We start from the raw sequence: 14,940 nt of genomic DNA on the forward strand, positions 1-14,940 counted from the left end.
GATTAGCTAATCGAGATGTGATAAACCCGCAGCGACCCATAGAAGCCATCCAAAATCGAGAATCGTGAATCGAGATTAGAGATTGGAGAATGGAGAATCTAGAGCCTCCTTAGGTTTGCACTCGGTTATCTTTATGCTCGTTGGTGTCCGTGTTTTTGGTCGTCTTTTTCTTTCGCTTCCAGCTGATAAGAGCAGGGTGTATTTTTGTTGAGGTATCGCCAGCGTAAACCTGTTGTGTGGGTTTGTGGGTCAAGTTTGGGCAAAATATGCTAAACATCTTAATAATGGCAGGTGCTTCAGAAGCCGATTTTTATGTTGTATCTGTTTCTTCATCAGGAGCATGGTTCTTCGTTCTAAATAAGTTAGAGAATTCTAAAGCGAAATGTATTTGGAAGCAAGCTGAGGTCCATCATTATATTCTATTAACTTATAATTATAAAATCACAAAGATTCTAAAATTTTCATTATTAAAGAAAAATCAAATACATAAGCATTGATTTTCGTTCTTTATATTTTTTATTATAATTGTAAAAAAAAAACGCTATTTAATCACTAATACTTAAACAATAACAAAAAAATCTTGTAGGGAAATACTTGCAAAACATTTTATTAATATCCATTTAAAAATTTTGTTAAACGTGGGCTAAACTTGTTGCTAAGAACCTTCTGGTAATGCAAAGGAAAGGGTGTTGTAATTTACATAGTTCGATAAACCGAATTGTGTTCAAATTTATAGATTTAAATGGATGCATTTTGTTTTGATATCAACTTGTTGTTGACAAGTTGCCAATCGAAAAGAGGGCTGTGTTTGGAATTATCAAACTAGAAGTCATCAGCATGCATGTGCGGCACCCATAGACCTCCATTGGCGCCAACTGCCTCACCCTGGTAATCCTCCTTGATGAAGTGGGCAGCCCTCTCACCAATCATCACCGTGGCCGCATTGGTATTGGCACTGACCACCGCTGGCATTATGCTGGCATCCGCCACTCTGAGGTTCTTCAATCCATGGACCTTCAAACGCTGACTCACACAGGCCTCGTGATCGGAGTCGGGGCCCATTTTCACGGTGCCCGATTGATGGTAACACGTGACGGTGAAGTATTTGGCATAGCATCGCCAGTACTCCTCACTGCGGTAGTTCTCTATGTGATCGCACTCTTTAATCGGAATCCTAGCTATCTCGGCCAGGTGATCCTGAAAAGCTTTGGTCTGTCCGAGGGACTCGATGTAGCGTATGCCCCTCATCAAGGTGGCCACATCCTCCGATTCCGATAGGTAATTACTGGTTAGGATCGGCGGCTCGTTGGGATCTCTACTCTTTAGGTGCAATTCACCTCTGGCCGCAGGATGTGAGAGTAGAACAAAAACGCACAGCAAATGGGAGTCCTTAAGATATTCTTGCAAAACCTCTGTATATTGGTCTTGAATGGATAGACCCTTGGTAAAAAGTTCCAGCGAAGCGTGATCGGCTCGCTGGAAGAACAGGTGATGGTTCTCGGTATCCGGATAAGCACTATCGCTACTCGCATTTGTGTTAATGAACGCCACCAAGGAAGCGGTGCTGTGAGCAGCCAGAGGTCCGGTGCGATGGATAAGGTACTGATATATACCATCCAGGACAGCCTTCTCTGTCATTGGCTCGGCTTGACCCTCGTCCAGTCTCAAAAAGATGGGCACAACGACATGATCCTGGAGATTGCGTCCAACTCCTGGAAGATCTAGTTCTACGGGTATGCCCAACTCCTCCAAATGCTTACTGGGTCCAATGCCGGAACGCAGGAGGAGAGCTGGTGAATCGATGGCGCCGGCCGAGATCACCACATCCTTGGTCACTTTCACTCGATGGCTAACACCAGCCCGTTCGAATTTAACTGCTGTCACCGTTTCGCCATCGAGATCCAATTTGGTTACCAGTGCATTCTTAACCACATGAAGATTGGAACGAGATTTGGCAACTGCACCCAAATATCCTTTGGCTGTGCTCATCCTTTGACCCTGTCTCACGGTTCCCGGCACATGGGCATAGCCCGTTTCACTGCCCTCTTGGAATCTCTCCACATATGGCTGTCCCAACTCATGAGCTCCATCGATGATCAGTTGATGTATGTCATTATCTTGTCGCTCGAACGGTTTTAGGGTTACATAACCCTTGGGATGGGTGGCATTACCTTGAGGCGTGACCGACTTTTCGAAGAACGGCAGCACGTGATCATAACTCCAGCCCGTGCTTCCCATTGCCGCCCAGCCATCAAAGTCTCTGCGATTGCCACGAACATATAGCATGGCGTTGGCTCCTCCCGATCCTCCCAGCATTTTGCCTCGTGGCCAATAGCAGCGACCATCTTTCATTCCCTGACAGGCATCATCACTGGGCTCTGTGAAGTAGTTCCACGTGAAGTTCGTGTGCTGCAGTCCAAAGAATAGTGCCGGCAACTGCAAGGAGTTGCAAATGTATTATAGACATATAATTAAAATATATTAGTTTCTAATTATTGCATACTTATAGACATAAAATGATTTTTGAGTCAAATTTTAACCTAATGCTATGAAGAATGCTACAATCATTGTTATGCAAATTTAAATGCAGTAACTAACATCAATTGATTTGGTAACTCCATTACCTCCTGTGATTTTATGAAAATTGTTTATTCCATCATTGGAATAAAAATTGTTAATAAGGTACATTATAATTATATTTACTATTATTATTTTATAGTATGGTCTCGGTGTGGGTTTGTTTTTGCCTCGTTACTATATGGAAAAGCTCAAGAGTGGAAAAGTTTAGATAGAGAGCTTTGTGTATGAGATTAGAAAAAACCAAGGCACGATTTCATGACATATGCCAACTTACCTCAGATTCGATGGGTGGATCACCGCCCGCCTCCAGGACGAGCACTCTCCAGTCGGGATTCTCGCTCAGCCGGCTGGCCACCACGGATCCCGCAGATCCTGCTCCAATGACCACAAAATCGTAGGGTTGACTCAAATCGCCAACATAGTCCACTGGCCACTGGCTTGCGGGCGAAACTAGGCACTGAGACGATAGAAGCGTTTGCACAAGAACGGTCACCATGCCACTCAACAATCCAATGCCAGGTGGTGCTGGCGAACTACCGGATCCACATGGATGTGGGCCAATGCCCGCCGCATCCAAGCTAAGATTCTGGCCACCGTCTAGTGACATTGCGTTTGCCTTTGCGTTAGCCTGTGCCACTCGTTTGGACCTGGTTCTTTTTGCCTCTGAGGCGCAGTCGCGTCTGAAGATTCGCTTTTATAGCCACTGATCTGATAAGCAGGTACAGTACATCCTCCCCATGCGGCGACCAGCCGACGAGGACATTGACTCAGCCATTGGCAGAGCGAGAGCTCTGTTACAAGTGCACGCAGAGACAATAAATACATTTAATGGTGATTAATTTAATTTTTCAATACACAAGAAGAAAATCCGAAACGCTAATGAAGCCAAACTAAATTTTAATTAAAAATGGTTTGCCGATTTCTTTAAACATTCTTAGCAGCTCTATAAAACTTTAATCAATGTGAAAACTGTAAAAAGCTTACGTTGACTTTTCAATGCTTATCGAAAGCATCGTTGTTTGTCTTTTGAGCGAGTGTGTTTTATTTTTAGCGATAAAGAGTGGAGCATTATACATTTTAAATAATTGTTAGTAGTGTATAGAAATTTTCCAGTTTGTGAATCGGCATCATCATGATGAGAACCAGAATCGCAATCGAAGTGAGTTCATCGCTCATTTGAACTACTTTCTTCCAATTACTCTACATATTTTGCGATCCCTATCGCATTCTGGATGCAATTGGAATATTTCGATGAAGGACATATAAACAAATAACCAAAATATAATATAATATTAATAATAATTTTTGTGTGATCTTTCTAAAATCAAAGATTTAAAAAATGACAAAATTGTTTTTGAAATTTATAACATTTAAATTTTATATATAAATAAGTATTCCGGATAGCATGGCTCGCCATTTAAGAGCTGCAGCCAAGTTAGATTGAAAAATAGTAACGTAACAGAAATTTCCTTGATAACACATTTAGATAACAAATGGCTTTGAAAACTGAGTCCCAAACTGCACAGTTTTTATCGCTCCGAAAAAGTCGTAACCAGATTAAACGAGTATTATAAAATCATTTATAGCACTTGGCTCGACACAAACACACAGTAAGGCAGCAAACAAAACCAAAGCAGTTCAGCTTAATGAAAAACGGAAAAAAAAAAAACAAAAATGCAGCTTAAAGTAATTAAAACGTGTACCCAAAAAGGCGGCTAAAAATTAGACAATTATTTTTGGGGTGTTTCAGAATTCAGGTTAGCGCCACCTGGCGGTCAGAGCCCGCTGTTCATGGCCGTTCGAATAAATTGAACGGGGGCAGGGGGTTCGGCGTTCGCTGCTGCCGCAATCAGACTGCCAACGGGCGCCAAATTTAAACCAGCACTTAGATCTATAAAGAAAAATGCCAGATCATAAAAATATTTATGAAATTTCAAGCCTTGTAATTGTATCAATAAAAGGTATTCAAAGTTTAGGAACAAACTGGATTGAGTTTTAAAAGATAGTACAAATTTTGGAACAATACTTTTGAAAAATGTGGGATTAAGTTCATTCATGGAACTATATCTTTTAACGGTATCTATTCTACAATTCTTAAGAAGGCTGCAAACTAATGCAGGAAACAAGATCTTGTGCATTCCAAGAGATTTCTTGTATAGGATCAAACATGATTTGATTACATTTTTCGAAACATTTTAATACATACCCGATGGATCGTTGATGGGCAATTGATCATCACCAAAAACGGTTCTGCTTGCAGCTGCAGTTTCCGTTCCAGTTGGCGTTCCTGTTATCACATCCTCGGCGACGAAGAACTGTTGCGACCTGGCCAGGCTGGAGTCCAGCAGGAGCAGCAGCACCAGGAGTAGAATGCACTTGGGGGGCAGCTTCGGGAGCGTCATCTTGCGATCAGTGGCGGACGTGGAATGACCAGCTCAATCGCCGCGCACTCGCATGAAAAGTCTCGAAAACCTCTTCCGATTTGCGGCCCAAAGCAAAGCCATGGCCCACTGAGGCACTCAAACTGGTAAAACTCGTAAGCTCGCGCTGCCATTTGCCATTTAGGTTCAGTGGCCGCTCATAAATTACGGGCAAAATCGATTGAGAACAATGCTTTCATATCATGAATGAAATTTATAGATACTCCTTGCCATGTTTCCATAATTACAAAAAAAAATATTTGAAAGAAATTTTTAAGGGAAAATAGTTAGATTAAAATAACTAATTAAAATAAAAGGAAACAATTTATTATGTGTACAATTTTGAAATGGCTTGTAATAATTAAAGTTATTTAATTTTTAAAAAGCTACTGGGCCACAAAACTAATATGCTCTCCACTCGAAACTATACCGGAATACAATATCATAAGTAATCACTACAAAATTGCGAAAGTTCCGAACGCTGGGTAGTGTTATTACAAGTTCTCACACTTTAAAACAGAGAATATAGCATAAATGAAAAACTAAATGAATTGAATTGAAAATGGGAAACAAACAGCACCATGAGTCAAATGAATGCCAAAATCATTACCAAAGCAAATTAGCTGACCTGCGGAATGACAACAATGAATAGTTCTCCATTATATATGGTTAGTTCCAATTGATATATGGATTACTAATAGCAGTGGCTGCATTCGTTGACTCCCAGGCAAAAATTTAAAAGGAAAAAATCCAATGCCATATGTGTGCCATTAGGCAGGCATGCATTTAATTTAATAGTTCCCGAAGGGCTTATCTAGGTTGCAAGATCGTTTTTCTATCATATCCATATATACCTTCTCATGATTGCAAAAGTATAGTGTATATATTTATTGCACGAGTCAAACGTTTTTTTGTGGCAAGCTTACTCTATACTATACATATGTAAATCAACGCAGCCGTTTTTTCTGTTTAAAAATTATTTTATTGCTTTAAATTAAAGTACAAAAGAAATGATATCATGGTACCTAACCCCAACCTCCATCTCTATAGTGGCGCCAGTCCTCCTTGATGATATCCGCTCCCCTTTCCGCCAGCATTAGAGTCGGAGCATTCGTATTCCCAGTTGGAATAGTGGGCATTACACTGGCATCGATGACCCGCAATCCCCGCATTCCTCTGACCCGCAGTCGGGGATCTACGACACCGCCGGGATCCGAAGCTGGTGCCATCTTGCATGTACCCACCGGATGGTAGATCGTTTGCGAGTAGAATCTGGCCAAGCACTCCCAAAAGGCATCGCTGAGGTACTCCACCTCCGGGCAATTGCGCCACTCGTAGATGTTCATAGTGGCATTCAGGGATTGCATCACCGGAGTTTGGGTTAGACGATGAGCCAACTTCAGGCCCTCCACCATCACGGCCATGTCGTGCGGATCGTCATAGTAGTTGGCATGGATTAGGGGATGAACTTTAGGGTCTGCAGAGCGTATCTGTAGGAATCCCCTGGAGCGTGGTCGCATCACCAGTGGAGCTATTACAAACGAGTCCTGGTAGATCACCGGCTCAAACGCCTCGGCATAGTTGTCCAATGTAATGGCAGCTCCTCTGCGACCAATCATTCCACCATCGGATCCATAGCCATAGCTGCCCAGAAAGATCTGAACATCGGGCCAATCCAGTCGGGGATCCTGATAGCGAGTGCTGAAGAAGCCCATTACCTCACTCACTGGCATGGCGTAGAAGAAGCTATCTGATCCTTGAACGAAATCCTCCACCGCCTGTTCATTCATCATTTCGGGCACAATAAACGACAGATGGCGATTTTGTCCACTGTCAAACGTGTAGGTTGCACCCGAGGTGGAGATGTGATCCTGCAGATTGCCACCCACGCCGGGTAAATGCTGCAGCACCGGAATGCCCAGTGGTTCCAGTTGTTCCCTCGGGCCCACACCACTGACCATCAGCAGCTGTGGACTAGCCAAGGATCCCGCGGACAGAATCACCTCCCGATTTGCTCTGACCATGTGCTTCAGCAGACCGTATTCAAAGATCACTCCCATTGCTCGATGCGATTGCGGATCGATCACAATTCGCTCGACAAAGGCTTTGAGGACGATATCCAAATTAGGACGCTGCCAACTGCGTCGAATATATCCTTTGTTGGCACTGCAGCGCAATCCATCACGAAGGCTTCCATGCGGTGGAGCGAATCCTGTCTGAGATCGACCATTGAAATCGCCATCGGGATGAACCATGCCCAGTTGTTGGGCAGCTCTCATGAAAATATCCAAAAGCGGCGAAGGAAATCTAGAAAAATGACTTTGAAAAATGAGATTTCTCAGTTGTATTTGCAACTCACCTATATCTTTCAACGGAAATGGGACCTCCATGGCCATGGTACGGACTATGTTCGAATCCAGGCACCCTCATGTCCTCCAACTTGCGGAAATAGTGCAGAACATTGTCATAATTCCAGCCGGGATTTCCCAATTCCGCCCATTGATCGTAGTCTCGTCTGTTTCCACGTATATACATCATCGCGTTGATGGAACTGCATCCTCCCAAAACTTTGGCCCTTGGCCAAAAGCAGCGTTGATCCTCCATGGCCAAGCAGTATCGATCCGATGGTTCGGTAAGGTACTGCCAGTCCCACGGGCTTCGCTGAAACATCGGATACAATTGCGGCAAATCGATGAGAAGGGGCTCATCCCCTCCGGCCTCCAAAAGAAGTACACTCCATTCCGGATTCTCCGAGAGTCTGGCGGCCAAAACACAACCCGCCGATCCGCCGCCAATGACTATAAAATCGTAAGATTCACGAAGATCTTCGATATGTATGGAGCGAACGCGATGCTGCTCATCAACAATATCCGGCCGCTGCTCCAGGATTCCATTGTTAAGGAGCAGGATGATCATGGCCGAGGGACCAAGGGTCAGCAGAAACCGCCACATGGCCACAAACGTGTTGATCGCCGACATCGTGAAAATACAACTGACTGAATTTCGGCGCAACTATTTTTCTATACTCCAGCGAAACTGCTGATCCAGCTTAAATCAATTTTGCTGATCCACCAAGATGCATTATTTCTGTGAGTTCATTGACCAATATGCAAAACACGGGCTTCTGCAATCCCAGTTACTCCCAGATAACACTGGCCTGCAAGAGAATATGGTAATTCAGGAAATATACCTTATGTTAATTAAAGTTTATTGTACTTTAAAATCCGTTATCTGCATTGTTTAAATTGGCTTATGTTCTCAATTGCGACTGAATCAGATAAGGAATATAAGACGTATAACAACTTGATACCAAACAATGGATATTATTTATAGAGATTCTTATAGCTTTACTCCAAGCACGACCATAAAGAAATGGGCTGACCAAAACAAAAAAGCATTCCAAAAATGAAAAAAAAGCGGAAAATACGATAAGCGCGGAAGATCATAAAGAAACTCGTGTATTGAAGGCAACTGAGTTCGCATTTAAGCAATTAAAAAATGCTTGTTCATATCGTACATATGCACATTTAATTGGTCATTTACAATTGGTTCTAGACTTTAACCTTTTCTTTAAGATCTAAATATTATTAATAATAATAAAATTAAGTTTTGCATGTGCGCATGTGATGGGAATTGATAGTTTCGATTAGCAGCTGAAAAGGCAATCATGTTTTTGTTTTACCAAAACATTTTCCTTCATTTTCCGCTGGAAAATAGGACGTTTTTGTTCATAACTATGGATATATGCGTCTAAATATGGAATATAATATCTCATTATGCTCGTAATTAAATACCCAATCGACTGGCATCCCAATTTGAACACTTTAATTTTTACCTTTTTTCGCAAATTTTAATGAAATACAAAAAATGCGAAAATTTGGCCAAAAATTAATTTTACAAAATCCGTTTAAAAGTGAAAGTGGTGGTTAGTATTGGTTAAAAGGAGTATAAAATAATAATTATTTTTGCTGTCTGACCATTTTTAGTCAAGTTATAGCCAAAAAAGCCAACTTGAAAATTGAGCTTTTTGCCAAAAATAGTTTTCCATATCTTTTTGCGAAAAAAATAATCGCTATTTTAATCAAAACTTTGAAATTACTGACCCAAATAAGGAATGTCATACCTCGCTGAGTTCGTTGTATAAATACCAATCGATTTGCATTCAAGTTTGAGAATTCTAGGATTTTTCAATTTTTCGCAAATTTTGATGATGGTACCCCTTACAGAAAATGCGAAAATTTGGCCAAAAATTAATTTTACAAAATCCGTTTAAAAGTGAAAGTGGTGGTTAGTATTGGTTAAAAGGAGTATAAAATGGTAATTCTTTTTGCTGTGCGACCATTTTTAGTCAAGTTACTATATAGCCAAAAAAGCCAACTTGAAAATTGAGCTTTTTGCCAATAATAGTTTTCCAGATTTTTTGCGAAAAAAAAATTCGCTATTTTGATCAAAACTTTGAAATTACTGACCCAAATAAGGAATGTCATACCTCGCTGAGTTCGTTGTTTAAATACCAATCGATTTGCATTCAAGTTTGAGAATTCTAGGATTTTTCATTTTTTCGCAAATTTTGATGATGGTACCCCTTACAGAAAATGCGAAAATTTGGCCAAAAATTAATTTTACAAAATCCGTTTAAAAGTGAAAGTGGTGGTTAGTATTGGTTAAAAGGAGTATAAAATGGTAATTCTTTTTGCTGTGCGACCATTTTTAGTCAAGTTATAGCCAAAAAAGCCAACTTGAAAATTGAGCTTTTTGCCAAAAATAGTATTCCAGATTTTTTGCGAAAAAAACAATCGCTATTTTGATCAAAACTTTGAAATTACTGACCCAAATAAGGAATGTCATACCTCGCTGAGTTCGTTGTTTAAATACCAATCGATTTGCATTCAAGTTTGAGAATTCTAGGATTTTTCAATTTTTCGCAAATTTTGATGATGGTACCCCTTACAAAAAATGCGAAAATTTGGCAAAAAATTAATTTCACAAAATCCGTTTAAAAGTGAAAGTGGTGGTTAGTATTGGTTAAAAGGAGTATAAAATGGTAATTCTTTTTGCTGTGCGACCATTTTTAGTCAAGTTATAGCCAAAAAAGCCAACTTGAAAATTTAGCGTTTTGCCAAAAATAGTTTTCCAGATTTTTTGCGAAAAAAATAATCGCTATTTTGATCAAAACTTTGAAATTACTGACCCAAATAAGGAATGTCATACCTCGCTGAGTTCGTTGTTTAAATACCAATCGATTTGCATTCAAGTTTGAGAATTCTAGGATTTTTCAATTTTTCGCAAATTTTAATGATGGTACCCCTTACAAAAAATGCGAAAATTTGGCAAAAAATTAATTTCACAAAATCCGTTTAAAAGTGAAAGTGGTGGTTAGTATTGGTTAAAAGGAGTATAAAATGGTAATTCTTTTTGCTGTGCGACCATTTTTAGTCAAGTTATAGCCAAAAAAGCCAACTTGAAAATTTAGCGTTTTGCCAAAAATAGTTTTCCAGATTTTTTGCGAAAAAAATAATCGCTATTTTGATCAAAACTTTGAAATTACTGACCCAAATAAGGAATGTCATACCTCGCTGAGTTCGTTGTTTAAATACCAATCGATTTGCATTCAAGTTTGAGAATTCTAGGATTTTTCAATTTTTCGCAAATTTTAATGATGGTACCCCTTACAAAAAATGCGAAAATTTGGCCAAAAATTAATTTTACAAAATCCGTTTAAAAGTGAAAGTGGTGGTTAGTATTGGTTAAAAGGAGTATAAAATGGTAATTCTTTTTGCTGTGCGACCATTTTTAGTCAAGTTACTATATAGCCAAAAAAGCCAACTTGAAAATTTAGCTTTTTGCCAAAAATAGTTTTCCATATCTTTTTGCGAAAAAAATAATCGCTATTTTGATCAAAACTTTGAAATTACTGACCCAAATAAGGAATGTCATACCTCGCTGAGTTCGTTGTTTAAATACCAATCGATTTGCATTCAAGTTTGAGAATTCTAGGATTTTTCAATTTTTCGCAAATTTTGATGATGACAAAAAATGCGAAAATTTGGCAAAAAAATAATTTCACAAAATCCGTTTAAAAGTGAAATTGGTGGTTAGTATTGGTTATAAGGAGTATAAAATAATACTTCTTTTTGCTGTGCGACCATTTTTAGTCAAGTTATAGCCAAAAAAGCCAACTTGAAAATTGAGCTTTTTGCCACAAATAGTTTTCCAGATTTTTTTGCGAAAAAAATAATCGCTATTTTGATCAAAACTTTGAAATTACTGACCTAAATAAGGAATGTCATACCTCGCTGAGTTCGTTGTTTAAATACCAATCGATTTGCATTCAAGTTTGAGAATTCTAGGATTTTTAAATTTTTCGCAAATTTTGATGATGGTACCCCTTACAAAAAATGCGAAAATTTGGCAAAAAAATAATTTCACAAAATCCGTTTAAAAGTGAAAGTGGTGGTTAGTATTGGTTATAAGGAGTATAAAATAATACTTCTTTTTGCTGTGCGACCATTTTTAGTCAAGTTATAGCCAAAAAAGCCAACTTGAAAATTGAGCTTTTTGCCAAAAATAGTTTTCCAGATTTTTTGCGAAAAAAATAATCGCTATTTTGATCAAAACTTTGAAATTACTGACCTAAATAAGGAATGTCATACCTCGCTGAGTTCGTTGTTTAAATACCAATCGATTTGCATTCAAGTTTGAGAATTCTAGGATTTTTCAATTTTTCGCAAATTTTGATGACAAAATGCGAAAATTTTGCCAAAAATTAATTTTACAAAATCCGTTTAAAAGTGAAAGTGGTGGTTAGTATTGGTTATAAGGAGTATAAAATAATACTTCTTTTTGCTGTGCGACCATTTTTAGTCAAGTTATAGCCAAAAAAGCCAACTTGAAAATTAGCGTTTTGCCAAAAATAGTTTTCCAGATTTTTTGCGAAAAAAATAATCGCTATTTTGATCAAAACTTTGAAATTACTGACCCAAATAAGGAATGTCATACCTCGCTGAGTTCGTTGTTTAAATACCAATCGATTTGCATTCAAGTTTGAGAATTCTAGGATTTTTCAATTTTTCGCAAATTTTAATGATGACAAAAAATGCGAAAATTTGGCAAAAAATAATTTCACAAAATCCGTTTAAAAGTGAAAGTGGTGGTTAGTATTGGTTATAAGGAGTATAAAATAATACTTCTTTTTGCTGTGCGACCATTTTTAGTCAAGTTATAGCCAAAAAAGCCAACTTGAAAATTGAGCTTTTTGCCAAAAATAGTTTTCCAGATTTTTTGCGAACAAAATAATCGCTATTTTGATCAAAACTTTGAAATTACTGACCTAAATAAGGAATGTCATACCTCGCTGAGTTCGTTGTTTAAATACCAATCGATTTGCATTCAAGTTTGAGAATTCTAGGATTTTTCAATTTTTCGCAAATTTTGATGATGGTACCCCTTACAGAAAATGCGAAAATTTGGCCAAAAATTAATTTTACAAAATCCGTTTAAAAGTGAAAGTGGTGGTTAGTATTGGTTAAAAGGAGTATAAAATGGTAATTCTTTTTGCTGTGCGACCATTTTTAGTCAAGTTATAGCCAAAAAAGCCAACTTGAAAATTGAGCTTTTTGCCAAAAATAGTTTTCCAGATTTTTTGCGAAAAAAATAATCGCTATTTTGATCAAAACTTTGAAATTACTGACCTAAATAATGAATGTCATACCTCGCTGAGTTCGTTGTTTAAATACCAATCGATTTGCATTCAAGTTTGAGAATTCTAGGATTTTTCAATTTTTCGCAAATTTTGATGATGGTACCCCTTACAAAAAATGCGAAAATTTGGCCAAAAATTAATTTTACAAAATCCGTTTAAAAGTGAAAGTGGTGGTTAGTATTGGTTAAAAGGAGTATAAAATGGTAATTCTTTTTGCTGTGCGACCATTTTTAGTCAAGTTATAGCCAAAAAAGCCAACTTGAAAATTGAGCTTTTTGCCAAAAATAGTTTTCCAGATTTTTTGCGAAAAAAAAATTCGCTATTTTGATCAAAACTTTGAAATTACTGACCCAAATAAGGAATGTCATACCTCGCTGAGTTCGTTGTTTAAATACCAATCGATTTGCATTCAAGTTTGAGAATTCTAGGATTTTTCATTTTTTCGCAAATTTTGATGATGGTACCCCTTACAGAAAATGCGAAAATTTGGCCAAAAATTAATTTTACAAAATCCGTTTAAAAGTGAAAGTGGTGGTTAGTATTGGTTAAAAGGAGTATAAAATGGTAATTCTTTTTGCTGTGCGACCATTTTTAGTCAAGTTATAGCCAAAAAAGCCAACTTGAAAATTGAGCTTTTTGCCAAAAATAGTATTCCAGATTTTTTGCGAAAAAAACAATCGCTATTTTGATCAAAACTTTGAAATTACTGACCCAAATAAGGAATGTCATACCTCGCTGAGTTCGTTGTTTAAATACCAATCGATTTGCATTCAAGTTTGAGAATTCTAGGATTTTTCAATTTTTCGCAAATTTTGATGATGGTACCCCTTACAAAAAATGCGAAAATTTGGCCAAAAAATAATTTCACAAAATCCGTTTAAAAGTGAAAGTGGTGGTTAGTATTGGTTATAAGGAGTATAAAATAATACTTCTTTTTGCTGTGCGACCATTTTTAGTCAAGTTATAGCCAAAAAACCCAACTTGAAAATTGAGCTTTTTGCCAAAAATAGTTTTCCAGATTTTTTTCGAAAAAAATAATAGCTGAAATAGCTGAAATTACTGCCCCAAATAAGGAATGTCATACCTCGCTGAGTTCGTTGTTTAAATACCAATCGATTTGCATTCAAGTTTGAGAATTCTAGGATTTTTCAATTTTTCGCAAATTTTGATGATGGTACCCCTTACAAAAAATGCAAAAATTTGGCCAACAATTAATTTTACAAAATCCGTTTAAAAGTGAAAGTGGTGGTTAGTATTGGTTAAAAGGAGTATAAAATGGTAATTCTTTTTGCTGTGCGACCATTTTTAGTCAAGTTATAGCCAAAAAAGCCAACTTGAAAATTGAGCTTTTTGCCAAAAATAGTTTTCCAGATTTTTTGCGAAAAAAATAATCGCTATTTTGATCAAAACTTTGAAATTACTGACCTAAATAAGGAATGTCATACCTCGCTGAGTTCGTTGTTTAAATACCAATCGATTTGCATTCAAGTTTGAGAATTCTAGGATTTTTCAATTTTTTGCAAATTTTGATGATGGTACCCCTTACAAAAAATGCGAAAATTTGGCAAAAAAATAATTTCACAAAATCCGTTTAAAAGTGAAAGTGGTGGTTAGTATTGGTTATAAGGAGTATAAAATAATACTTCTTTTTGCTGTGCGACCATTTTTAGTCAAGTTATAGCCAAAAAAGCCAACTTGAAAATTGAGCTTTTTGCCAAAAATAGTTTTCCAGATTTTTTGCGAAAAAAAATAATAGCTATTTTGATCAAAACTTTGAAATTACTGACCCAAATAAGGAATGTCATACCTCGCTGAGTTCGTTGTTTAAATACCAATCGATTTGCATTCAAGTTTGAGAATTCTAGGATTTTTCAATTTTTCGCAAATTTTGATGACAAAATGCGAAAATTTGGCCAAAAATTAATTTTACAAAATCCGTTTAAAAGTGAAAGTGGTGGTTAGTATTGGTTAAAAGGAGTATAAAATGGTAATTCTTTTTGCTGTGCGACCATTTTTAGTCAAGTTATAGCCAAAAAAGCCAACTTGAAAATTTAGCGTTTTGCCAAAAATAGTTTTCCAGATTTTTTGCGAAAAAAATAATCGCTGTTTTGATCAAAACTTTGAAATTACTGACCCAAATAAGGAATGTCATACCTCGCTGAGTTCGTTGTTTAAATACCAATCGATTTGCATTCAAGTTTGAGAATTCTAGGATTTTTCAATTTTTCGCAAATTTTG

General features: G+C 37.5%; 4 protein-coding genes across 8 annotated transcripts in view; 1 reads left to right on the forward strand and 3 right to left on the reverse strand.

Annotated features, from left to right (window-relative positions):
• Positions 1–14,940, forward strand: part of LOC6619561 (flotillin-2) — a 123,228-nt gene that overhangs the window by 65,371 nt on the left and 42,917 nt on the right. The gene's annotated exons all lie outside the window — the stretch shown is intronic.
• LOC6619573 (glucose dehydrogenase [FAD, quinone]) lies at positions 584–3,248 on the reverse strand. Its single transcript, XM_002043752.2, has 2 exons — positions 2,855–3,248; positions 584–2,436 (listed from the first exon to the last, which is right to left on the reverse strand). The coding sequence occupies exons 1-2, from the start codon at positions 3,185–3,187 to the stop codon at positions 823–825; spliced, it is 1,947 nt and encodes a 648-aa protein (XP_002043788.1). The 5' UTR covers positions 3,188–3,248; the 3' UTR covers positions 584–822.
• Positions 3,458–5,008, reverse strand: LOC6619574. The gene is made up of 2 exons (XM_002043753.2): positions 4,787–5,008; positions 3,458–4,471 (listed from the first exon to the last, which is right to left on the reverse strand). The coding sequence occupies exons 1-2, from the start codon at positions 4,980–4,982 to the stop codon at positions 4,356–4,358; spliced, it is 312 nt and encodes a 103-aa protein (XP_002043789.1). The 5' UTR covers positions 4,983–5,008; the 3' UTR covers positions 3,458–4,355.
• Positions 5,977–7,988, reverse strand: LOC6619575 (glucose dehydrogenase [FAD, quinone]). The gene is made up of 2 exons (XM_002043754.2): positions 7,360–7,988; positions 5,977–7,307 (listed from the first exon to the last, which is right to left on the reverse strand). Exons 1-2 carry the CDS (start codon positions 7,977–7,979, stop codon positions 6,026–6,028), a joined length of 1,902 nt encoding a protein of 633 aa, XP_002043790.1. The 5' UTR covers positions 7,980–7,988; the 3' UTR covers positions 5,977–6,025.

This window comes from Drosophila sechellia, chromosome X (genome assembly GCF_004382195.2).
Source record: "Drosophila sechellia strain sech25 chromosome X, ASM438219v1, whole genome shotgun sequence".
NCBI classification, from domain to species: domain Eukaryota; kingdom Metazoa; phylum Arthropoda; class Insecta; order Diptera; family Drosophilidae; genus Drosophila; species Drosophila sechellia.